This window comes from Schistocerca nitens, chromosome 12 (genome assembly GCF_023898315.1).
Source record: "Schistocerca nitens isolate TAMUIC-IGC-003100 chromosome 12, iqSchNite1.1, whole genome shotgun sequence".
Lineage (NCBI taxonomy): Eukaryota > Metazoa > Arthropoda > Insecta > Orthoptera > Acrididae > Schistocerca > Schistocerca nitens.
In genome coordinates this window covers 111,341,560-111,369,365 of record NC_064625.1, presented here as the reverse complement: position 1 = coordinate 111,369,365, position 27,806 = coordinate 111,341,560, and the positions used below count along the sequence as shown (strand labels likewise).

Genomic DNA, 27,806 nt, shown 5'->3' with positions numbered 1-27,806 from the left:
AAACAACCCATGGCTTCGAACTTTTATCATTGTCGCCACAGCTGCATTTGTCAACGGACCTTTACTCGTTCGAATCCCCTTCCTATGGCGATAGGATCGTAACGCTGAACTCGCACATTCCCCTTTCTTATAATACAGTTTCACTAAAAGCGCCTTTTCAGGTAACGTCAACATGCTGCGACTGCTGGCGCATCTGATTCTCTCACTCACTACAGCTCCTTTTATACACGATTGTCATGAGCAGTCACTGACGTTTTGCTGTCCAGCGCCATCTGTCGGACATTTTCTGAACTTTTTATTCCTAATAAAACCCTATGTCGTTCCAAGCATGTGTGTCAATTTTTACCTCTCTATCTATGTTATTCCGTCGTTTATTAAGTTTTCAAATTTATACTGACTTTTTGATCACCCGGTACTCGTATTTGGCGGGAGAGGACCGCAGGCAAAGCACTTGTTGATTTTTACCCTTGCACAGACCTAATCGTCAAGCATTCAATTGCTTCCTGCTACACAGTTCTCGAACCTATCAACTACCTGTAATTTTTCGTTAAAAGGAGATAACTTGATTTTTTCTCAGTGCAAAGCGTACCACCATATGTGCAAAACTGTGCTCGTGTAAATTTTTGTAATTGAAAAGTTTTTTTTTATCCCGCACACGAGATACTTGTAAAAATTCCTACACTATGCTTTATCGATCTGGAGGACCTCAAACTTGGCATAGCTTCCTCGCGTGAACTGCCTTACACAATATTAATAATTTTGAACCTCTACCAAAAAAAAATTGATACCAGATAATCTACAACATTATGATCAAAAACGAAAACAAATAACTGGAGAGCTACGATTTCGATCGCAAAGTGGCGCCAACTTCAGAGTATAACCTCTAACTGCACAATACAAAATTAGGAGTGCGTAGCTTGAATCCGGAGCCGCCGTCAGTTTCAAGCAAATTTCGATAAAACACCACTCACTCCCGAACTCCAGTTCCTGAGGTGTGAGACGTGGGAGAAATGCTAGTAACTTATATGGGATATAAAGCACTGATTTTCAGGTGGTTAACGTCAGGCTGGAAAGGTACCCTTGTTGGGATTCGAGTTTAGCTGGAAAGTCAACCACAAATAGTAAGCATTCATTCCTAGGTCATTTGGGCAACCGATATACAGGAACGATGTAATGACACCATACTCAATCACGTGTTACCATTAATCTGATAATTACCTGTATAGTATGCACGATAAAAACTAGTGCTTGTGGCTTTGGTTCACGTACTCATAACTCTGGTAGTAAGAACAGTTGGCTTATCAATGTGTACCATGAGTCACAGCCTCTGCCGGTTATCCAAGTTTAGGTGCATGACGCAGCCAAGTAATTGTTTCAGAGTCTTCTTTATCAAGCTGCAGTTTATATGACTATGCTCCCATTGCACCAGTACTTCCCTCGCTAGGCAACTTTTAATGTGTCTCGAGACGATAAAATTCGAGAATTAACGACTTATTGTATCTCCAGAAAATACAGGGTAAATGACACACTTCCACAAGCACCCGGCGAGAGTAAAGAGATGAAGAAATTGAGGAAAGGAATATGGAAAGCTCCATTCATACCGAACTAGGATAGTCTACACAGAACATTGACTCTGCAAAGTGATGTTAGGACAAGTTGAAAATTTTGAAACCACGACCTTAGCAACACAATAACTATGGAATTTCTCAGCCATTACAAAGGGAATGAGTAATGTTCACAGATCATTCCAAGTCAAGTAGCGGCGGCTCCGGTGCGCCTACTGGGCCGAGAGAGAGAGAGAGAGAGAGAGAGGAACAAAAGAAGGGTGTTGGGGGGGGGGGGGCACAAAATGGATCAAATGGCTCTGAGCACTCAACATCTGAGGTCATCAGTCCCCTAGAACGTAGAACTACTTAAACCTAACTAACCTAAGGACATCACACACAGCCACGCCCGAGGCAGGATTCAAACCTGCGACCGTAGCAGCAGCGTGGTTCCGGACTGGAGCGCCTAGAACCTCTCGGCCACCGCAGCCGGTTCACCAACGCACACAAAAGCTGGATACAGACTCCAGTGTGGTGACAATCGAACCGATTACCACGCAGAAAGCATTGGTATTTGCACAGACTACCACTGAGGAAACAAGAGTCATGATATTCATAGCACATTAGTCCTGAAATTAAAACATTGTATAAATCCAACGGCTATTACAGCCACTGACATTGTGAGGACAGATCTATTTGGTTGTTTGCACAGAGTATCCGGCCACCGCAACCGACCCGTTACTAGCCGGCCGGTGTGGCCGTGCGGTCTAGGCGCTTCAGTCTGGAACCGCGTGACCGCTCCGGTCGCAGGTTCGAATCCTGCCTCGGGCATGGATGTGTGTGTTGTCCTTAGGTTAGTTAGGTTTAAGTAGTTCTAAGTTCTAGGGGACTAATGACCACAGATGTTAAGTCCCATAGTGCTCAGAGCCATTTGAGCCGACCCGTTACTCGTGACACTACTGTAGAAACACTGGGTGAGGCAGTGAGATGGGAAGAAAAGTTCACACCAACTGGAGATTTCAATAAATTTTGTTGATATGAATCTATTGTATGTGAGTGGAAATCAATAATTTACCTTGAATGTTATTTTTTAAATATAGTATCATATACACTCCTGGAAATGGAAAAAAGAACACATTGACACCGGTGTGTCAGACCCACCATACTTGCTCCGGACACTGCGAGGGGGCTGTACAAGCAATGATCACACGCACGGCACAGCGGACACACCAGGAACCGCGGTGTTGGCCGTCGAATGGCGCTAGCTGCGCAGCATTTGTGCACCGCCGCCGTCAGTGTCATCCAGTTTGCCGTGGCATACGGAGCTCCATCGCAGTCTTTAACACTGGTAGCATGCCGCGACAGCGTGGACGTGAACCGTATGTGCAGTTGACGGACTTTGAGCGAGGGCGTATAGTGGGCATGCGGGAGGCCGGGTGGACGTACCGCCGAATTGCTCAACACGTGGGGCGTGAGGTCTCCACAGTACATCGATGTTGTCGCCAGTGGTCGGCGGAAGGTGCACGTGCCCGTCGACCTGGGACCGGACCGCAGCGACGCACGGATGCACGCCAAGACCGTAGGATCCTACGCAGTGCCGTAGGGGACCGCACCGCCACTTCCCAGCAAATTAGGGACACTGTTGCTCCTGGGGTATCGGCGAGGACCATTCGCAACCGTCTCCATGAAGCTGGGCTACGGTCCCGCACACCGTTAGGCCGTCTTCCGCTCACGCCCCAACATCGTGCAGCCCGCCTCCAGTGGTGTCGCGACAGGCGTGAATGGAGGGACGAATGGAGGCGTGTCGTTTTCAGCGATGAGAGTCGCTTCTGCCTTGGTGCCAATGATGGTCGTATGCGTGTTTGGCGCCGTGCAGGTGAGCGCCACAATCAGGACTGCATACGACCGAGGCACACAGGGCCAACACCCGGCATCATGGTGTGGGGAGCGATCTCCTACACTGGCCGTACACCACTGGTGATCGTCGAGGGGACACTGAATAGTGCACGGTACATCCAAACCGTCATCGAACCCATCGTTCTACCATTCCTAGACCGGCAAGGGAACTTGCTGTTCCAACAGGACAATGCACGTCCGCATGTATCCCGTGCCACCCAACGTGCTCTAGAAGGTGTAAGTCAACTACCCTGGCCAGCAAGATCTCCGGATCTGTCCCCCATTGAGCATGTTTGGGACTGGATGAAGCGTCGTCTCACGCGGTCTGCACGTCCAGCACTAACGCTGGTCCAACTGAGGCGCCAGGTGGAAATGGCATGGCAAGCCGTTCCACAGGACTACATCCAGCATCTCTACGATCGTCTCCATGGGAGAATAGCAGCCTGCATTGCTTCGAAAGGTGGATATACACTGTACTAGTGCCGACATTGTGCATGCTCTGTTGCCTGTGTCTATGTGCCTGTGGTTCTGTCAGTGTGATCATGTGATGTATCTGACCCCAGGAATATGTCAATAAAGTTTCCCCTTCCTGGGACAATGAATTCACGGTGTTCTTATTTCAATTTCCAGGAGTGTATATGGTTTTGCACACATTGTCAGAGTCTGAGAGTGAAAAGTGTATGCATTGATCTTGAGGTTGGAGGGCTTGCACCACAACATCCATCTTGTATGGATGGTGATAACCTTTCTTCAAGATCCTTCTGACTCACCGATTTCCAAGCTCTGCATGTACAATTTAGTTGACTGTCATAGACTTCTTCGTAAAGCTTCACACACATGATCAGTCTTCTCTTCAGTCTGGCTTCTTTTCACACTGTCACCTCATTTATTTGTCCTGCTACCAGTGGCTTCGAAGTATGACAGCGTTCGAAAATGGCATGGGAGCCTGTGGAGGTGAATTAATTAAACTCTCAGTAAAAAGCACTGAGCTCCAAAGAAACTATTCAGGTATTGTTGCACGCCCTTATAGGAAACGCACATTATGCACTTGACAGGCATTCCATGGCAGCTGATACTTCCTACAAGTCCCAAGCCACGATCATGGTCAAGTCCCCAACTCCTATAACACGCCATCACGGCAGATAGCCAGTTCTTAAACCTTGCCGTAAAATACGCCACCCTGTATTATCCGACGACTGAAATTCCGTTCTTAGACCTTTCATTTTGATTATAGAGTTGTGATTAGGATGTCTGAACAGCTCAGGAGCTGGTGTTTGGAAATGGGTGGTGTCTTATCGAAATTTGGTTGAAATTGAGGTCGGCTCCACTTTAAAGCTACAAACTCCTAAATTTGTATTGTCTAATTAGAGATTACATTCATGAAGATGGCTGCGTTTTGTGATCGAAATAATAGTTCTCCGTTTATTTGAGCCTGGTTTCGTTTTTGATCGTAATGTTGCACATAATCATGTATCAATTTTGGTAGAGGATCAAAATTATTAGTATTGAGTCCAATATTGTGCGTCTGACAAATATTGGACACACCTCCTCCTCCCTCTTTCTCTGCCCACGTCTTCGTCCCCTCTGTCTGGCCGTGTCTTCCTCCCACCTGTCTGTCTGCCCGCCCACGTTTCTCTCACCTGTCTGTCGGTCCGCGTCTTCCTCCCAACTCTGCCTGTCCGCTTCTTCCTGTCATCTCTGCTTGTCCGTGTCCTCCCCCCCCCCCCCCCCCCGTGCCTGCCTGTTCCTCCCACCTTCGCTCCCGCTTCTCCCCCCCATGAGCCTATCACCTCCTGCTGCCCCCCCTCTCTCTTTCTGTGTGTGTGTGTGTGTGTGTGTGTGTGTGTGTGTGTGTGTGTGTGTGTGTCGGTCCGTCCGTCCGTCCTCTCACTCCCTTTGTCCATTTCAGCCACCCCTTTCATTTGCCCATATCTTCCCACCCCTCCCTCTGTATCCATCTCTACCTCCTCCTCTTTCTTTTCCACCTGCCCACTATCCCTCTACATCTTCCACCTACTTCATGCGTCTCCCCCTGTCTTTGTCCATTTCCCCTACCCATCGCTTTGCCATACCCTCCTTCACCCGTCACAACCTATTCGTATCCCTGGTCATTGGCAAGCATACCTGCTGCAGTACAGTTCAATAAAGTAAGCCGATGATGTCCAGCACGGCATGCCTGTCGTGCTGGACAGATCACCTATTGGGGCCCGGGAAACTGTTTCTTGCCTGTGACACATAAGCTGCCCGGCAAAGCAGGTTGACTTGGAAAGCTGATACTGTTCCTCCACAACATGCTTGTTATGCAGGGGAACCTGTATGCCAGGAGCTGGGAAAACACGTTTTTGTCACATCTCCACACATATTGGAGCTAGGAAGTTATAAATCCCACAGTGCCGATATTCGTGAGGGCTGCTTTTTCTGTGCCTAAATTGGTTGAAATCGATCGAGACGTTTGGGATGCTCAAGAAATTACAAAAATAAACATGTAGTGTCGGCAGACTTGCCAACACTACGCACACTAATTGAAAGAGGCGGCCAAGATGCACGCGCTAACTCACGAAGGATGGAGTGAGGTCTGAAACAGGATAAGTAATGAATGCTAAAAAGAAAAGTACGTAGCTCCTTGAATACTTAACTTTTAATCCTTCCTTGTATACATCGTTCTTGATGAGACATCTGGAGATTGTGGCGATACAAGTGAGACTCTTTAGATACATGCAATGTTACGAATGGCGCCTTGCTAGGTCGTAGACATGGACTTAGCTGAAGGCTATTCTGTCTCTCGGCAAATGAGAGAAAGGCTTCGTCAGTGTAGTCGCTAGCAACGTCGTCGTACAACTGGGGCGAGTGCTAGTAAGTCTCTCGAGACCTGCCTTGTGGTGGCGCTCGGTCTGCGATCCTGACAGTGGCGACACGCGGGTCCGACATGTACTAATGGACCGCGGCCGATTTAAGCTACCACCTAGCAAGTGTGGTGTCTGGCGGTGACACCACAAAACAAGTAACTAAACAGATTATTTTCAGTTAAGTCGGTCCTGTTTGAAGCTCGTAAAAATATGTAACAAGCGAACGGTGTACTCGCCTTATTAGTAGCAGGAACTAGCGGTGCACTCTCGCTGACGGTCTAACGGACACTGAAAATTACGTCATTCACATTGGCTAGAGTGTTGATCCTTCTACCCAACAGAATTCCAGTCGCTGGGCTTGTTGCCTTTCGCACGGCTCTTTTCAGAATCAGATTGGGGGGGGGGGGAGCAGTCCCCCACTGCACTTCAAACCTCACCTCCAACTTCTTCTCAGATATCTTTCCACTCACTTTCACTGTAGATGTTCTATCTCCTGCATGTACTTAGTTTTCTGGGAACCTGCATGCTTTCAGTTTTTGCCATATTGCTTGCCTCTTCACACTGTCGTATGCTTTTTTGGAAGCCCACAAAAGACAGTTAATATGGTTCAAATGGCTCTGAGCACTATGGGACTTAACATCTATGGTCATCAGTCCCCTAGAACTTAGAACTACTTAAACCTAACTAACCTAAGGACATCGCACACAACACCCAGCCATCACGAGGCAGAGAAAATCCCTGACCCCGCCGGGAATCGAACCCGGGAACCCGGGCGTGGGAAGCGAGAACGCTACCGCACGACCACGAGATGCGGGCAACAGTTAATATCTCTGCAAAATTCACGCCTCTTTTATAGCATTTGCCGTATTATATGTAGTTGGTATACAGTTGATTTTCCGTTTCTAAACCCTGATTGTTGAAATGAAAGTATCTCCTCGACGTGTGATGTTAGTTCCTTCAGCAACAGCATGTCCATGATATTATAAGCTGTACATATAATAAGGTAATTCCTTCGTAGTTGCTGAATCTCACTGCGACCAGCCGTCCGGGGTGGCCGAGCGGTTCTAGGCGCTACAGTCTGGAAGCGAGCGACCGATACGGTCGCAGGTTCGAATCCTGCCTCGGGCATGGATGTGTGTGATGTCCTTAGTTTAGTTAGGTTTACGTAGTTCTAAGTTCTAGGGGACTGATGACCTCAGATGTTGTCCCATAGTGCTCAGAGCCATGTTTTTCACCGCCTCCCCTTTCTTTAAGTATTGGGAAGATGGAAGACTGCTTCCATTTTGCTTGGATCCTTTCTCACGTGAAAATTGAACGGATTAAGTGATAAACTCTCTCTTGTTAGACATATCTTCCCTCTAGCAGCGTCTAAAAACTTCCATCTGTTCCTGGTGCCTTTCCTTTCTTCAACTACTCGTCCAATTTCTGAGCTGCCATTGTTCAAACAATAATAAATGAGAAATTTAATTCAATAGTGAAATATACTTATCATTTCTTGGCGGCGGTGTTGTTGTTGTTGTTGCTGTTGTTGCTGTTGCTGCTTTCAGTCCAAAGACTGTCTAGATGTAGCTCTCCACGCTAGCCAATCCCGTGCAAGCATCTTCATGTCTGCATAACTTCCATTGCAACGTGAATGCAGTCGATACAGGTAACTGTATCGTAGGTGCGACCACAATCGAAGGCTGTCTGTTCAGAGCTCAAAGAGTGTGGATCCTCAAGAGGGGAAGCAGCCTTTTCAATAATGATTGACTGATGTGACCTTGTAACATAAACCGAAACGACGTTGCTCTGCTGGTGCTGCGAACGGCTGAAAGCAAGAGGAAACTAAAGCGATAATTTTTGCTGAGGGCATTTAGCTGTACTGTACGACGAAATGATGGTGGCATCCTATTGGGTAAAATATTCTGGAGGTAAAATAGTCACCCGTTTGAATCTCTGGGCAGTAACTGCTCAGGTAGACGTCGTTTTCACGAAAAACAAAACTGGCATTTCACGGTTGGGAGCGAGTAATGTTAGATCCCTTACTTCCTTAGGTAGGCAGTACAATTTAAAAAGCGAAATCAATAGCTTCAACATTTCGCGGCCCTGTCAGCAACTGTGTAAATATTAATTTTAATAATTAACAGCCTCAGTTGCACCGTTTGCCTAGAATTTATCTAGGTTTCAGTCGGGATGACCCAACCTTCTTCAGTAACTACCGTTTGTCCATAGTGCACATCGTCAAGCTAAAACTACAAATCCATAAATTATCGTCAGACTATAAAACGTATCTGTAAATGCCTCGGCCCCACTTTGAATTGATCTTAACTCAATGACGTTTAAAGGTGTCCTTGCAGCGTTGCTCGTCAAATCACATAATTTAACCATTTCCCGTCATCCTCCCATAAAAAAGCAGTGGTCCACACACAGTTTTTACAGTATATGTGTGGATCACCTCCATGGAGGCAAATTGAGTACCCCATTGCCGCCACATTATCCCCGTCTTAAGTGTTTTCTGCAACTCATAACCAGAACTTCGCCAAGAAGCTCAATCAGGCACGTGCATTAGTTTTTGACTTGATTCTAGGCCATTTCAGGCAAATATACTAATCTTGAATAATGACCATGTATTTTATTTGGCCCTTATTGCCGGATGTTACAGATTAGATATAGACTTGTTCCTAAGTTCAATGATGACCATTTGTGTGCTAAGTCAATAAGATGTTCATGCGTTGTAACCATAGCTAAGCAAGTGCTTAACAATTACGTCTTATAAATTTCTAGACCTAGTCGTAATAATGACGATGTTGGCTTTATTCAGGGTGATTCAAAAAGAATACCACAACTTTAAAAATGTGTATTTAATGAAAGAAACATAATATAACCTTCTGTTATACATCATTACAAAGAGTATTTAAAAAGGTTATTTTTCACTCAAAAACAAGTTCAGAGATGTTCAATATGGCCCCCTCCAGACACACGAGCAATATCAACCCGATACTCCAACTCGTTCCACACTCTCCGTAGCATATCAGGCGTAACAGTTTGGATAGCTGCTGTTATTTCTCGTTTCAAATCATCAATGGTGGCTGGGAGAGGTGACCGATACACCATATCCTTAACATACCCCCATAAGAAAAAATAGCAGGGGGTAAGATCAGGGCTTCTTGGAGGCCAGTGATGAAGTGCTCTGTCTTGAACCAATTTCAGACGATAAGGTTTCATAACTAACCTTTTTCGTAGGACTCTCCATACAGTTGATTGTGGAATTTGCAGCTCTCTGCTAGCTCTGCGAGTCGATTTTCCTGGGCTGCGAACAAATGCTTGCTGGATGCGTGCTACATTTTCATCACTCGTTCTCGGCCGTTCAGAACTTTTCCCTTTGCACAAACACCCATTCTCTGTAAACTGTTTATACCAACGTTTAATACACCACCTATCAGGAGGTTTAACACCATACTTCGTTCGAAATGCACGCTGAACAACTGTCGTCGATTCACTTCTGCCGTACTCAATAACACAAAAAGCTTTCTGTTGAGCGGTCGCCATCTTAGCATCAACTGACGCTGACAGCGCCACAAGCGAACAAATGTACAACTAAATGAAACTTTATAGCTCCCTTAATTCGCCGACAGATAGTGCTTAGCTCTGCCTTTTGTCGTTGCAGAGTTTTAAATTCCTAAAGTTGTGGTATTCTTTTTGAATCACCCTGTATTATCTTTCCCACTCTTAAGTTCTTTTTAGGCGATTAAAGTTGGTGCTTAAGCACAAAAATTTTCCTAGTTAGGCCATAGCTTGTAAGCACATATCTTCCTCATATCATGACCAATGAATACTTCATAAATGTTAAGACAGCCGATCTAAGTACCTTCTGTACAGATTAATATATACGCCCTTTTCCTCAGCTATACCTTTTATTTCACTTTACTAGTAAATTCAAGGTCAGGAGTTACGTTCACGTGTTGTCCCAACAAGTAACTATCATATAGAATGAGATTTGCACTCTGCAGCGGAGTGTGCGCTGATATGAAACTTCCTGGCAGATTAAAACTGTGTGCCGGACCGAGACTCGAACTCAGGACCTTTGCCTTTCGCGGGCAAGTGCTCCACCACTGAACTACCCAAGCACGACTCACGCCCAACGCCAGTACCAGTTTGGAAGGTAGGAAACGAGGTACTGGCAGAAGTAAAGCTGTGAGGACGGGGCGTGAGTCGTGCTTGGGTAGCTCAGTAGTAGAGCACTTGCCCGCGAAAGGCAAAGGTCCCGAGTTCGAGTCGCGGTGCGGCACACAGTTTTAATCTGCAAGGAAGTTTCAACTACCATACAGTTTATGCGCAGGCGCAACGTATTGTGTCCGCCTAGGCAGGCCTCATGACGCTACGGTCAGTTCCAGTACAGCAATCATGGCTGCCGCATCGCGGTCGCGGCCGAGGCAGTTCCAGATAATTTATGGATTTGTAGTTTTAGCTTGACGTTGTCCACTATGGACAAACGGTGGTTACTGTTATTTTGAAGCAGATTGGGTTATCCCGACTGAAACCTAGGTAAATTCTAGGCAAACGGTGCAACTGAGGCTGTTAATTATTAAAATTAAAATCGAAATCAATAATCTCTGAAACCTTGCTTCTTGCCAAATTTCATAATTGTAGGTAACCGAGAAGTACCCTATAGGTGTTGATCAGTGAACTGGCGAGTATCTATATATATATGACATAAATGGGCATATATTTTGATTGCATTCACGTAGAAGTTTGTGTTTTACAACGTGAAGGGACCGTGGAGCTTACTATGTGATACAAATCGCAACTTGAAACGTTTGTCCGTTCCAGAGAAAAGGGGTTTTTAAGTGCCAGACAGACAGACGGACCAACAAAAAAGTGATTATCTAAGGCGTCCGTTTTTATCGAGTGAGTTACGGAAGTCTACAAACACAGTAAAACCGTAAAAGATGAGTTCCGTGTTACATTAGCACTTAAGAATGACTCACTGCCCCTGTATTGGTGTGAGTTCTCACGACGCCCCAGGTCCGCCTTTTATGTAGCTGTGGATGCTTAAAACTCCTGCGTGCCGATTATGCTGCCGTGCTGATTCGGTTTATGACGCCTGGGGCGTTAGCAGCTGCAGATAAGATCTTGCCGCAGCTTTGCTATCTCATAGCTTTACATCTGTGCTCCCAGGTTTCAGTTTTCACACACAAGCTGTGTCAAATTCAAAAGTACACAGCGCTTCTCTTCAGTAATACTTTGGAGTATGTAATTAGAGAACGTGGGAAAGTATGGAGGCGAAAAGGAGAAGCTTGAAGTACATAATAAGTGAATGAAGCGGAGTTAGCACCCGTCTGCAAGACGGTTAGCAGAAGTCATCCACGGAACTACTGTCCAGTATCTTTGACAACTATCTGCTGTAGAGTTTTTTTTTTTTTATTCAACATGTAAAAGTTATTACAGATATTCGGATTTGGGTTGTGACATGTTCAGTGTGTCCGCCATCATTGGCGATGGCGCAGATGAATAGCGAAATTCTGCATGACCCGCTGTCTCACTCGCACACTACAGCGCTTAGGCCTCAATACGCAACAGACGCCTGTGAATTTCCCCTTCTCGTGGTGAATCTGTGCCCTTTATGGCACGCGGCTCTGGACGACAGCGTTCGTTTCACAATTCCTGTAGACTGACTCTTTCGGACATATATTTAAATGAGAGCGCAATGCTCGTTAACTCACGCACACCCGGCGTTACTTTGCAGCTGACTATGACTCTCCGTGCGTGATAACATGCCGCGTCACCCCTACCAAAAGGCCATCAGTCCAGTCACAAATTTCACATGATACCCATATAATCGTACTTTCGATAATAAGCGTAGGTGCGGTACTGAGTCAAAAGCTTTCTGGAAATCAAGAAACACTGCAGTAAAACATTATCTGGTTTCAAGCCGCGTCAAGTGGTTTACTGCCCACGAGTTTTCGGCGGAGATCTCCTCTGCCATTGTCAGGTGGATGACCGTCGTGTGGTTGTCATTGCCGTACTTACATAGCCGCGCCGTCGCTTGTGACGTCACTGGTGCTCGGTCCCGCACCATATATGGCAATGTTTTGGCCGCGCGACCGCCGGGCCCGCTTCAACTCCCACGCTGTACTCAGCTGCAATCCACCGACTCTATTGAAGGAGTTGTCAGAAATTCTAATCTCTTTGGCCTCGTTTATCACGCTATCCCAGAAGCCATTAGTGCGTTTAATAATAGACGTCTCATCGAATGCAATTCGGTGTCCGTTTTTCAGAGCATGTTCTGCTACAGCTGTCTTTTCGGGATAGCGCAGACGGTAACACGTTTCATGTTCTATGCTGCGCTGTTCAACAGTGCGAACAGTCTGGCCGACATAGAACTGCCCACATCCACACGGTATCTTGTAAATTCCTGGCGTTCTGGGGCCTACATCGTCTTTCACAGATTTCATTAGTTGCCGTATCTTTGCTGGAGGCCTGAAGATTGTGTCTGTTTTATGCCTCTTCAGGAGCCGACTAATCTTCCCTGTTGTCGAACCACAAAACGGTAAGAATGCAAACCGCTTGGTGTCTTCTTCAGAGGTCTTCTTCCTTTGAGCCTTGGATGACACTGCTTGTGAGATTTCAGCGTCTGAGACGGTTTCAGCTCGATGTACTAATGTCCTCAGAACTGACTGTTTGTGTGTTGGGTGATGGAAGCTGGTGGCGTGCAGATACCGATCCGTGTGGGTGGGCTTTCGGTAAACGCTATGAACGGCAGGGAACCGTCCTTTACTTCCATTGTGAAGTTGATGTGGTCGTGGATGCTGTTGAGATGCTCCAGGAACTCTTCTAACATTTCTTGTCCATGTGGCCAGATGACGAATGTATCGTTGACGTAGCGATAAAAACAGCTCGGCTTTGCGGGAGCCGTGTCCAAGGCGATGTCTTCGAAATGTTCCATAGAGAGGTTGGCTACTACAGGAGCTAATGGACTTCCCATCGCCACGCCGGGACCGAGCACCAGTGACGTCACGAGCGACGTCACGGCTATATAAGCACGGCAGTGACAACCGCACGAAAGTCATCCACTTGACAATGGCAGAGGGGATCTCTACCGAAAGCTCGTAGGCAGTAAACCACTTGACGCGGCTTAAAACCCGATAATGTTTTATTATCGGATATCGCCGCGAAAGCATGCATTCGTACTTAAGAAACACTGCATCTATTTGACTGACTTGATCCAAAGCTTTCAGTACGTCATCAGAGAAAAGTGTGTTTCACATGATCGATTTTTTCGAAATCCATGCTGGTTGGGATTGAGGGGGACATTCTGTTAAAAGATTCTTCATAATGGCAGAGCTTAGTGTATTCTAAGATTCGGCAAAAAATCGATGTTGAGGATATTGCGCGGTAGTTTTGTGTATTACATCTAATACCATTCTTTTAGAAGTGCGTGACCGGTGCCTTTTTCCAAAAACTGGTCATGGTTTTTTGTTCGAGGTATCTACTATATAGTTAGAAGAGGGGCTAATTCGACCACAAATAGTATATAGCAGTGGTTCCCAAAAGATGCTTTAAGAATAAAAAATACATTAAATATATTTCGTATGATAACAGATTTTTCGTTTTGGTCGCTTCCTGCATGAGCATAGCTTCGTTGTTGTTGTGGTCTTAAGTCCTGAGACTGGTATGATGCAGCTCTCCATGCTACTCTATCCTGTGCAAGCTTCTTCATCTCCCAGTACTTACTGCAACCTACATCCTTCTGAATCTGTTTAGTGTATTCATCTCTTGGTCTCCCTCTACGACTTTTACCCTCCACGCTGCCGCTCAATACTAAACTGGTGATCCCTTGATGCCTCAGAATATGCCCTACCAACCGATCCCTTCTTCTAGTCAAGTTGTGCCACAAATTTCACCCCAATTCTATTCAATAACTCTTCATTAGTTATGTGATCTACCCATCTAATCTTCAGCATTCTTCTGTAGCACCATATTTCGAATGCTTCTATTCTATTTTTGTCTAAACTATTTATTGTCCACGCTTCACTTACATCCATGGCTACACTCCATACAAATTCCTTCAGAAAAAGACTTCCTGACACCTAAATCTATACTTCTGCGTCTAGCTTCTTCCTAGAGTGTTACGAGATCGGCAGTGAGCATGAGCAACTTCTTATTCATACGGAAGTAAGATGGCTTTCTCGAGGTAGGATCTTGTCAAGATTTTTTGTACTTAGAGACAAGGTTCGTGTATTCCTTCTTGACACAAAGTGCGCGGATTTTCTCACTAACTTCTCTTGGCTTTGCTCAGTTGCGTACTTAGCTGATGTGTTTGAACACTTAAATGTGTTGAGTTTACAAGGAAAAAGTGTAGACATGTTCAAAGTTGAGGATAAGATTAGTGCTTTGGTCAATAAGTGTCAGATCTGGGCGTCAAGGATAGAAAATGAGTCACTAACTATCTTTTCTACTTTAAACCAATTCTTGGAGTCATCAGAGGAAAGTTTGCCTGACCAGACCAAGATCAATGTAGCCGAGCATCTACGCAGCCTAGCCACACTTTTAGACAGTATTTCCCTGAACCTGACCTGGACGACAGATGGATTCGAAATCCCTTCAGCTGTGAAGAAGTAGACAAAATCCAAGGCCTCACAGAAGATGAGCAAGATCAACTTGTGGATCTGTTCAGATGTGGTACGATGATAAACATTTTCATCGGTGATAAAATTACAGACTTCTTGGCACCCGTACGAAAAGACTACAGCAAACTTGGAGATAAGGCGATGAAAAATATCCTTCCATTTGCAACCACATATCGGTGTGAGCAAGCATTTTCTTCCATGTGTTTCATGAAAAACAAATGTAGGAATCGGCTCGACATGCTTCGGATTTCAGAGTGAAAGTTTCGAGTTTGGTACCTACAATACTGGCCATTAAAAATGTTACACCAAGAAGAAATGCAGATGATAATATATTATACTAGAACTGACATGTGATTACATTTCCACGAAATTTGGGTGCATAGATCCCGAGAAATCAGTACCCACAACAACCACCTCTGGCCGTAATAACGGCCTTGATGCGCCTGGGCATTGACTCAAACAGAGCTTGATGGCGTGTACAGGTACAGCTGCCCATGCGGCTTCAACACGATACCACAGTTCATCAAGAGTAGTAACTGGCGTATTGTGACGAGTCAGTTGCTCGGCCACCATTGACCAGACGTTTTCAGTTGGTGAGAGATGAGAATGTGCTGGCCAGGGCAGCAGTCGAACATTTTCTATATCCAGAAAGGCCCGTACAGAACCTGCAACATGCGGTCGTGCAATATCCTGCTGAAATGTAGGGTTTCGCAGGGATCGAATGAATGGTAGAGCCACGGGTCATAACACATCTTAAATGTAACGTCCACTGTTCAAAGTGCCGTCAATGCGAACAACAGGTGACCGAGATGTGTAACAAATGGCACCCCATACCATCACACCGGATGATACGCCAGTATGGCGATGACGACTGCACGCTTCCAATGTGCGTTCACCGCGATGTCGCCAAACACGGATGCGACCATGGTTCAAATGGCTCTGAGCACTATGGGACTCAACTGCTGTGGTTATCAGTCCCCTAGAACTTAGAACTACTTAAACCTAACTAACCTAAGGACATCATACACATCCATGCCCGAGGCAGGATTCGAACCTGCGACCGTAGCAGTCGCACGGTTCCGGACTGCGCGCCTAGAACCGCGAGACCACCGCGGCATGCGACCATCATGATGCTGTAAACAGAACGGATTCATCCGAAAAACTGTTTTGCCGTTCGTGCACCCAGGTTCGTCGTTGAGTACACCATCGCAGGCGCTCCTCTCTGTGATGCAGCGTCTAGGGTCTCCGAGCTGATAGTCCATGCTGCTGCAAACGCCTTCGAACTGTTCGTGCAGATGGTTGTTGTCTTGCAAACGTCCCCATCTGTTGACTCAGGGATCGAGACGTGGCTGCACGATCCGTTACAGCCATGCGGATAAGATGCCTGTCATCTCGACCGCTAGTGATACGAGGCCGTTGGGATCCAGCACGGCGTTCCGTATTACCCTCCTGAACTTACCGATTCCATATTCTGCTAACAGTCACTGGATCTCGCGAGCAGCAATGTCGCGATACGATAAACCACAATGCCGATAGGCTACAATCTGACCTTTATCAAAGTCGGAAACGTGATGGTACGCATTTCTCCTCCTTACACGAGGCATCACAACAACGTTTCAGCAGGCAACGCCGGTCAAGTGCTGTTTGTGTATGAGAAATCGGTTGGAAACTTTCGTCATGTCAGCACGTTGTAGGTGTCGCCACCGGCGCCAACCTTGTGTGAATGCTCTGAAAAGTTAATCTTTTGTATATCACAGCATCTTCTTCCTGTCGGTTAAATTTCGCGTCTGTAGCACGTCATCTTCGTGTTGTAGCAATTTTAATGGCCAATAGTGTAATATTTCATAAATAATGGACTCAAAGATCAGCTTGAACTCATCTCATTAACAACTGGAAATTAAAACTAACTGTATACTGATGGAGTACTCTGTTGTAACTGTATTTTTTCAAATAAATAATACCTTGTATGAAATTAGTGTTTTCTTATTTTTCACACACGTCTACTCAATGCAGTCTCAGGTGTCACTTGAAAGACCTACACACTCAGTTTTAATTTTTTCCTGTCACTTTCAGTTCATACTCAATTTTTGTTTTTTTAAGGAGCTTTTATTTTAAAACACCCAGTTTTGAGGACAGAGATTTTGAACAATAATCAGAAATCTAACAAAAACAATGATGAAACTTCCTGGCAGATTAAAAGTGTGTGCCGGACCGAGACTTGAACTCGGGACCTTTGCCTTTCGCTGGCAAGTGCTCTGCCAACTGAGCCACCAAAGCACGACTCACGCCCCGTCCTCACAGCTTTTTACTTCTGCCAGTACCTCGTCTCCTACCTTCCAAACCTTACAGAAGCTTTCCTTTCCCGCGAAAGGCAAAGGTCCCGAGTTCGAGTCTTGGTCCGGCACACAGTTTTAATCTGCCAGGAAGTTTCATATCAGCGCACACTCGGCTGCAGAGTGAAAATCTCATTCTAAAAACAATGTTGTCTAAATTGGAAAAGTTTTAAGCTCAATATTTTTTCGTTAATGAATTTGTCAATGTTTTTTATAAGTACCAAAAATAGAAAACGTATAAAAAGACTCTTAATTTGGCTCTTTAGGTACTCGATACTGTGATATCTACATCTACATTTATACTCTGCAAGCCACCCAACGGTGTGTGGCGGAGGGCAATTTACATGCCATTGTCATTACCTCCCTTTCCTGTTCCACTCGCGTATGGTTCGCGGGAGAACGACTGCCGGAAAGCCTCCGTGCGCGCTCGAATCTCTCTTAATTTTACATTCGTGATGTCCTCGGGAGGTATAAGTAGGGGGAATCAATATATTCGATACCTCATCCAGAGCCAGCCGAAGTGGCCGAGCGGTTCTAGGCGCTACAGTCTGGAACCGAGTGACCGCTACGGTCGCAGGTTCGAATCCTGCCTCGGGCATGGATGTGTGTGATGTCCTTAGGTTAGTTAGGTTTAATTAGTTCTAAGTTCTAGGCGACTGACGACCTCACAAGTTAAGTCGCATAGTGCTCAGAGCCATTTGAACGATTTGAACCACCTCATCCAGAAACGCACCCTCTCGCAACCTGGACAGCAAGCTACACCGCGATTCAGAGCGCCTCTCTTGCAGAGTCTGCGACTTGAGTTTGCTAAGCATGTCCGTAACGCTATCACGCTTACCAAGTAACCCTGTGACGAAACGTGCCGCTCTTCTTTCGATCTTCTCTGTCTCCTCTGTCAACCCGACGTGGCACGTATCCCATACTGATCAGCAATACTCAAGTATAGGCCGAACGAGTGTTTTGTAAGCCACTTCCTTTGTTGATGGACTACATTTTCTAAGGACTCTCCCAATGGATCTCAACCTGGCACCCACCTTACCAACAATTAATTTTATATGATAACTCCACTTCAAATCGTTCCGTACGCATACTCCCAGATATTTTTCAAAACACTGCTACCAGTGTGTGTTCCGCTATCATATATTCATACAATAAGGGATCCTTCTTTCTATATGTTTGCGATACATTACATTTGTCTATGTTAAGGGTCAGTTGCCACTCCCTGCTCCATGTGCCTATCCGCTGCAGATCTTCCTGCATTTCGCTGCAATTTTTTAATGCTGCAACTTCTCTGTATACTACAGCATCATCCGCGAAAAGCCGCATGGAACTTCCGACACTATATATATATTGTGAAAAGCAGTAGTCCCATAACACTCCCCTGTGATACGTCAGAGGTTACTTTAACGGCTGTAGACGTCTCTCCATTGAGAACAACATGCTGTGTCCTGTTTGCTAAAAACTCTTCAATCCAGCCACAGAGCTGGTCTGATATTTCGCAGGCTCTTACTTTGTTTATCAGGCGGCAGTGCGGAACGGTATCGAACGCCTTCCGAAAGTCAAGGAAAATGGCGTCTACCTGTGAGCCTGTAGCTAATATTTTCTGGGACACATGAACAAATAAAGCGAGTTTGGTCTCACACGATCGCTGTTTCCGGAATCCATGTTGATTCCTACAGAGTAGATTCTGGGTTTCCAGAAATGACATGATACGCGAGCAAAAAACATGTTCTAAAATTCTACAACAGATCGATGTCAGAGATATAGGCCTATAGTTTTGCGCATCTGCTCGACGACCCTTCTTGAAAACTGGGACTACCTGTGCTCGATTCCAATCGTTTGGAACCTTCCGTTCCTCTAGAGACTTGCGATACACGGCTGTTAGAAGGGGGGCAAGTTCTTTCGCGTACTTTAAGTAGAATCGAATTGGTGTCCCGTCAGGTCCAGTGGACTTTCCTCTGTTGAGTGATTTCAGTTGCTTTTCTATTCCTTTGACACTTATTTCGATGTCAGCCATATTTTCATGAGAAGGTACCGATCATGCTCGATGAGGGGGTGCTCGAGAAAATTTTGTTGGGGACCTCTGGTGTATAGAATCTAACAGGGTTCCATGGGGGCCTGGAGCTCTGTTCACTGACACTATTACTTTCTTCATTCATCTTTTCAGTGGTACGAGATTTTTTTATTTTCTGACACGCATGTGCTCGGCTGCCCACAGCACGACGGCATCGCCCGCTGCCAGCGGCGGCAACACCACCACCACGACCACTACCACCATCACCACCAGCAGCGGCGGCAGGCCCACCGTGGTGAGCCAGAGGGCCGACCCTGCCCAGGAGACGTACTCGCTGTCGGTGTCTCCGCCGCTGCAGCCCGGCGCCCGCTACGTGCTCGAGATCCCCTTCCGAGGCGTGCTGCGCGACTCCCTCACCGGCTTCTACCGCACCTCCTACCACGAAGCCGGCCGCACCAAGTGAGTGTACAGGAGCAAACCTCATGTCAACAAACACACACAGCCGCCGTAGCACACGTAGGTCCCACTTATGTACCAAGTCTACATCTACATGATTACTCTGCAGTTCACATTTAAGTGCTTGGCAGAGGGTTCATCGAACCACAATCATACTATCTCTCTACCATTACATTCCCGAACAGCGCACGGGAAAAACGAACACCTAAACCTTTTTGCTCGAGCTCTGATTTCTCTTATTTTATTTTGATGATCATTCCTACCTAGGTAGGTTGGGCTCAACAAAATATTTTCGCATTCGGAAGAGAAAGTTGGTGACTGACATTTCGTAAATAGATCTCGCGGCGACGAAAAACGTCTTTGCTTTAATGACTTCCATCCCAACTCGCGTATCATATCTGCCACTCTCTCTCCCCTAGTACGTGATAATACAAAACGAGCTGCCCTTTTTTGCACCCTTTCGATGTCCTCCGTCAATCCCACCTGGTAAGGATCCCACACGGCGCAGCAATATTCTAACAGAGGACGAACGAGTGTAGTGTAAGCTGTCTCTTTAGTGGACTTGTTGCATCTTCTAAGTGTCCTGCCAATGAAACGCAACCTTTGGCTCGTCTTCCCCACAATATTATCTATGTGGTCTTTCCAACTGAAGTTGTTCGTAATTTTAACACCCAGGTACTTAGTTGAATTGACACCCTTGAGAATTGTACTATTTATCGAGTAATCGAATTCCAACGGATTTCTTTTGGAACTCAAGTGGATCACCTCAAACTTTTCGTTATTTAGCGTCAACTGCAACCTGCCACGCCATACAACAATCTTTTCTAAATCGCTTTGCAACAACAACCTAAGAGAACTGCTCAGATTGTCACCCAGGTCATTTATATAGGTCAGGAACAGCAGAGGTCCCAGGACGCTTCCCTGGGGAACACCTGATATCACTTCAGTTTTACTCGATGATTTGCCGTCTATTACTACGAACTGCGACCTTCCTGACAGGAAATCACGAATCCAGTCGCACAATTGAGACGATACCCCGTAGGCCCGCAGCTTGATTAGAAGTCGCTTGTGAGGAACGGTGTCAAAAGCTTTCCGGAAATCTAGAAATACGGAATCAACTTGAGATCCCCTGTCGATAGCGGCCATTACTTCGTGCGAATAAAGAGCTAGCTGCGTTGCACAAGAACGATGTTTTCTGAAACCATGCTGTTTACGTATCAATAGATCGTTCCCTTCGACGTGATTCATAATGTTTGAATACAGTATATGCTCCAAAACCCTACTGCAAACCGACGTCAATGATATAGGTCTGTAGTTCGATGGATTACTCCTACTACCATTCTTAAACACTGGTGCGACCTGCGCAATTTTCCAATCTGTAGGTACAGATCTATCGGTGAGCGAGCGGTTGTATATGATTGCTAAGTACGGAGCTATTGTCTGTTGAAAAAATTCCAGAACATTCCTAATTTCGCGCCAGTGGCGTGTTGGAGCGAAGTGCGGTTGGCATACCTGCACACGCCCGTGTTTAAAGCGCAGCTGCAGGAAGTTTCACTGCTGTGTGTCTGTTAGTTATTTTTCAATGCTGTGTTTGAAACGCCCGCTAAACCCTCTGGGCAGAACAGGTAATAAGGTTGTGTTAAGGGCCAAGGGTTGAAGTAAGTTTCTGCTTCTAATTGTCATTTATTGTAATGTAGCAACTCTTTCACGGCTGAGGGCTTCGAACGAGAAATCTTAACAAGATAAAACTCGAATTAAGATAGCAATAAAATAATTGAAAAAACAGCATACGCAAAGTGCAACACACATGGCTGAGGGCCACAATTAAATTTCAAAACTTCAGAATATATTACCATAGACCTTTAAAGGCAGAAGGCCAACAAGAAATCTTTAAAAAAATATCAAAAATTCAATTAAGATAGCAATAAAATAATTTAAAACCCAAAAGGCAACATAATACAAGGTGCAACACAAATGACTGAGGGTCACAATCAACTACAAAATTTCAAAATATATTGCCATAATCTTTAATGGCAGAAGTCCGCAGTGTTTAAGCTTGAAAGACAAATTTAAAAATTAATTTGCAAATTTTAAGAAACAAACAATGACCATAAGCCCAAAATTTAAAATAGCTGACAACAGATAATTGAACACCGGTGGCACTCAACGGAGTACGTATTAGCTGTCAAAATTACACGCTATGTTGGACAGCGACAACAGGCGAGGAAAGGATGGTGCCTGAAATTACGTTAGTGGCCAGGGCAGGTAACCGGAACACTAACGGCCACTAGGCAGAAAATTCCGCTGGTACACTTGAATTTGAAACACGGTAATAGTTAACTCGCTCAAAAAAACAATGCCCAGGTCAGGTAAACAGAACAGTACTGGCTACACGACAGAAAATTCCACTGGTGCACTCAAATCGTAGTCGACCACAACAATTGCACCACATGGCGGCTAAATCTCAGCAGTAGAACCACTCTGTGTTGCTCACCCGAAAACCTCCCCAACCACCACAACATGAATAGACGTCGCTTGGGTAGCTGAATCCACTACTCAACTTTGACGTCCTCAGTCGGCGAACCACGAAGCTCGTCGCGATCTGACAGCTACACACACGCTCCGACACTGCGCAGGGACTGCCGGCGGCCACAGCCGACTGCACCGCGCGGAGAACTGCAACAACCGACCGACTACTCCCTCAGAATGCCGACATCATCTAAAATAGTCGTCAGCGGAACTAACAACAACTGCACACACAACCTGACAAACACTTGCACAAAGACGTGAACGATACTCAACAGTAACTAAGCACGCACGAACACACATCTGGAGTCGCGCACACACACACACACACACACGCACACACACACACGCACACGCACACACACACACACACACACACACACACACACACACACACACACAGCCGACTCACGAACGATCGGCGAGCCAAAACGCGTCGTCCGGTGGGACGACCGACCGACGATCCACCAAGACCGTGGACCAGCTCAAGTGATGTGTGGCGGCAATGGTCGGGCGAGCCATGTCGACGCAGACCTCACTGCTGCTCCAACCCTACTGCCCCAGTACCGAATTGCAACTCCCCGACTGGCAGGTCCGGACTGAGCTCCAGGCGCGTTCCAGCCGACTAGCAGTCCGAACCCGCGACCCGGAGTCCCCACCGGAACTGGCCCACGACAGACAACGACGGGGAAGTACAGGGTGTCCGAAAAGCCTTCCCCTGATTACATAAATTGATAACTCAGGCTAGAAGTAAGATACGAATATGAAACTGGTGTCTAATTGTTCACAAACGATAAAGTTTTTTTCACAAATCAGTAAACTTCCACATAGCACCCTTGGTAGCACGTAGCACATCTAGGCGATTTCAATTTCCGTCCACACATTAGCCAACATCACTCGACGGATCTATTCAACGACTGTGGTTATCCGTCTCCGCAGGGTTTCAAGATCTGGTACATGTGTTCGGTAGACCTCGTCCTTGACATAACCCCATAAAAAGAAGTCTAATGGGGTTATGTCAGGAGAGCGTGGAGGCCAAACCGTTGGCCCATCACGACCAATCCATCGCCCAGGAAAGGCCATATCGAGCTAGGCACGCACGTCCAAACCCCAATGAGGCGGTGTACCGTCTTGCTGAAACAAGACAGCCGGCCGGTGTGGCCGTGCGGTTAAAGGCGTTTCAGGCTGGAACCGCGTGACCGCTAAGGTCGCAGGTTCGAATCCTGCCTCGGGCATGGATGTGTGTGATGTCCTTAGGTTAGTTAGGTTTAATTAGTTCTAAGTTCTAGGCGACTGATGACCTCAGCAGTTAAGTCGCATAGTGCTCAGAGCCATTTGAACCATTTTTTGAAACAAGACATCGCGGTGATACTGAAGCAGCTGAGGAACAGCATGCAGTTGGAACATGTCCGGATACACTGCAGATGTGATGGTAGCATCAGCGAAGAAGAATGGCCCGATAATTCGATCGTGCAATAGCGCGCACCATTCACCTTTGCACTGCCTCTGGTGCACTCCATGACCTCGCCAGGGGGTTGTGAACCCCAAATGCGCACATTATGGCGACTCACTACTCCACTGACAGAAAAGGTCGCTTCATCGGAAAACGCAGTTTGTCTGAAATAACCATCATCGTCCTCAATACATGATAGCATTTCGACCGCAAAGTCATATCGACGTGTACTGTCATTGGGCAACAAGGCCTGAACGATTTGCACTTTGTATGCACGAAACAATAAACGTTTGTGTAAAATGCCATGGAGAGAGCTTTATGGCATCTGTAATTCACGTCAGGCCCTGCGCACCGATTTCTTCGGACTTCCCAGAAAAGACTGCCTTGCAACTTCCACCCTGTCTGCTGAGGTTCTTGGTCGACCAGACCTCGGAAGGTCAGCAAGCGATCCTGTGTTCTTGAACTTCTCATACCAGGCTTTAATGCTCTTGACATGAGGTGGATTCCTTCCAAATGTAGTCTGGAAGTGTGTCTGCACTGTGGTTGGTGATCGTGACTCATGGTATTACAGGATACACCGTGCCTTCTCCTCATTGGTTAACATGGCTTCTTGGGCACTGCACCTCATCCACTACTTACATACAGCGAACCTAAAACAGAAAAAAAACTTTGATAGTTGTAAACAATTCGACACAAGTTTCATATTTGTATCTTACTTCTAGCCTGAGTTATAAATCAGGGTAAATCATTTCGGACACCCTGTAATAGCAGTCAAGCAAAGATACTACGAGAGGGGATATATCGATACGTGCTGCTAGGGCCGGTCACTGTTAGGCAAAGCAGCAACTCATTGAGAGTAGTGATTTAAATTAACGTAGTGAGGTGTAACTACGTTAAGAACAGGGTGTAAAATACATGATGGCGGGAACACGAGCCATGCACGGCTCAGTATTGAGTACAACGTTGTCGCGCAGTTTGCGAATTTCTAGACGGCAGAGTTAGAGGAGCAACGCGTCTGTATTAAATTTTGTTTGAAACTCAAGAAAACCTTTACAGAGATACACCAAATGCAGGAAGCGTACGGTGATTAGTGCTCAAGATGTACTCGCTGTTAAGACTGGTTTAAAAATGGTCGGACGCAAGTTAAAGATGAACTTCGTTCAGGACACCGCTCTTCGGCATCTACCGACGACGCTCATGCCAGGGACGTCAACGAAATTGTGTGTGCCAATCGAAGACTGGCTGCCCGAGAGGCCGGACAAGAACGTAGTATTTCATATGGATCGCGTCATTAAATCCTGACACAGCATCTTGGAATGCATCTTGTTGCTGCCAAGTCCGTCTCACGGATCATGAGTCAAGACCAGACTTCAAAAATGGCTCTGAGCACTATGGGACTCAACTTCCGAGGTCATTAGTCCCCTAGAACTTAGAACTAGTTAAACCTAACTAACCTAAAGACATCACACACATCCATGCCCGAGGCAGGATTCGAACCTGCGACCGTAGCGGTCTCGCGGTTCCATACTGCAGCGCCTAGAACCGCGCTGCCACTTCGGCCGGCAGACCAGACTTCGCCTCGCAGTCCGTGAAGAGCTTTTGGATCACGAGATGTTCCGTAAGAGAATCGAAACTGTTCAAATGGCTCTGAGCACTATGGGACTTAACATCTGAGGTCATCAGTCCCCTAGACGTAGAACTACTTAAACCTAATTAACCTAAAGACATCACACACATCCATGCCCGATGCAGGATTCGAACCTGCGACCGCAGCAGCAGCACGGTTCCGGACTGAAGCGCCTAGAACCGCTCGGCCACATCGGCCGGCTGGTGATGAGACCTGGGTCTACAGTTATGATATCGAGACCAAGGTTCAGTATTGTTCCTTTAACTTTGAAAGATCATTTCATCATGAATTCGTGCCACAGGGACAAACTGTTAATCGATGGTACTATCGGGATGTGTTGGAACGCTTATGACAAAATGTTAAGAAGGAAACGGCCCGATATGTGGCGAGACAATTCATGGCTCTTGCATCACGATAACGCACCCGCACATTCATTCAAATAAACTATTGCACAAACAATGAAATCACTGTGCTGCCTCATCCTCCATACTCTCCAGACCTGGCCCCTGCGGACATTTTTTTATTTCCCAACTTGGAAAACCCATTGAAAGGACGAGGATGTGCAGGTTTGGTTAGGTTAACAAAGGAAAATTCTCAGACGGCTTCTCCCGAACCAGCACAGTTGTACGAAGACTCCTTCCGGAAGTCGAAACGGCATTGGCAGAGGTGTATCAATTGCGGAAGAGAGTGTTTCAAAGCACACAATATGGAAAAGATAAACGTAGAAAATTTTAGAAGACAAAGTTCCGGAACTTTTTGAACAGACCTTGTACTAGATATCTTATTACTATATTACGGTAAATGAAACTTAAACATATTCTAACAAATGAAGAGCCGTCAAAATCTTTCATAATCATACTTCAGCTAAGTAGTTTTTACTGAAGAAATCGTCTATATAGTAGCAGTCTCTGATTGGCGTGCTGTCAATACGTAATATGAAAATCGCTGATGCTGGTTCCTGCTCCATAGTGAAACTACGCGCGAATGACACCGGTAAGAAGTGGAGAAAAACAGACTATTCTCAGTGGTTTTTCACATATTTAGAGAAATAATCGTCTTTGAAATATTTCTTACTAAAGTCACAACGTTTTTGTAAGTGCGATGTATAGCTGAATTGGTAGCATGTAGAATAGTAATCTGGTAAGTCCAAGGATCGGTGGTTCAAATCTCGTTTTTTGGTCTTTCATTTTGTTCAGTTTGCAATCCCTAATTAAGATTCTTTTAATTTAGAAAACATAACAAATTAAAGTTTCAGGACAAAAATGAAAAATCGAATTCTCTTTATTTGAACTACGCCCATTGTTTTATGGCACAGTGAAAAGCGTCGCAGTACAGTCTGGAACAGCGCGACCTCTACGGTCGCAGGTTCGAATCCTGCCTCGGGCATGGATGTGTGTGATGTCCTTAGGTTAGTTAGGTTTAAGTAGTTCTAAATTGTAGGGGACTGATGATATCAGAAGTTGAGTCCCATAGTGCTCCGAACCATTTGAAAAGCGTCGTAGAAATATGGAAACCAACCATCGAGCACACTGTGCAAATGCTGCATTTTTAAGTTGTCACCGTACCATTGCAACATGAACCCAACAGAACTGATCTCGTACCAAGGTTTGTCGCGAGAAATAATTACACATTTTAAGCTGCCAGATGTACTGCAACTGATGCATGAAGCTTTGTCAGTGTCAGATGCTGGCGGGATACAAAACGGCACGTCATAAAAGAAGAGGAGAAAATGTGGCGCATGGATGGCTCCGAGGATTGTGTTGGTGATCGACTCGTTATCAACGTAGCGGGTGACAGTTTCAGTACTGAAATTTATATGTCGGATTCGTATATGAAAAAGAGTTCAGAGATTACCAGACGACTGAGTAAGTAATGTCTTCATTGGCCTCAATATTTTAACTATTCGAAGCAATCCCGGCAGTACGCTTTTGCGTCACACACATCCCGCGCGTAAGAACTAGATCATGTTGTGCTTTCCGCCTGGCGACCTAATGGATCGTGTGGTATTGCTGAAGTTTTGCGTAATATTATTTCATCCTGTTTAAAAATTAAATGACATTCGAAGGTATATTGTTTCTCTGCGCGTCACCTTTTACATCTGCCCACATCAGTGCAGGTTAGTTGGACCAGTTGGCTGGGCATTGCTGTCCACGGTAAATGCGCTGCTCAAGTTGCTGTCCCGTCATTATCGTTCAGTTGATATGCGCGTAACGCACAGAATGAAACGTGTCCCTGTTACTGTACTTGACTGTACTCGAGACAGCTTGGCTTCCGCTCCACGTGAAACGAAACCCAATGAGATTCCAGCAAACCCGGAAGAATACATGGTGTAATGTTTACATCACGTTTATTCTTACGATGAACGCAGTATACATGCGGCATGAGACAGCTAGTGACCTGGGCTACCGCCGCCATCACTGTCTGGCCATTTCCGCTGCGCAGAACTCTCTGCCCGCCATTTCACCGAAAGATTTCTCCTATTTAAAAAATCAGGGGCAGATT

General features: G+C 45.9%; 1 protein-coding gene across 1 annotated transcript in view; it reads left to right on the top strand.

The window, feature by feature from the left end:
- Positions 1 to 27,806, top strand: part of LOC126214857 (aminopeptidase N-like) — a 235,715-nt gene that overhangs the window by 39,724 nt on the left and 168,185 nt on the right. Inside the window, exon 3 of the mRNA XM_049941492.1 lies at positions 19,447 to 19,701. Within this exon, the coding sequence (XP_049797449.1) occupies positions 19,447 to 19,701 (255 nt within the window). The remainder of the gene's footprint in view (positions 1 to 19,446; positions 19,702 to 27,806) is intronic.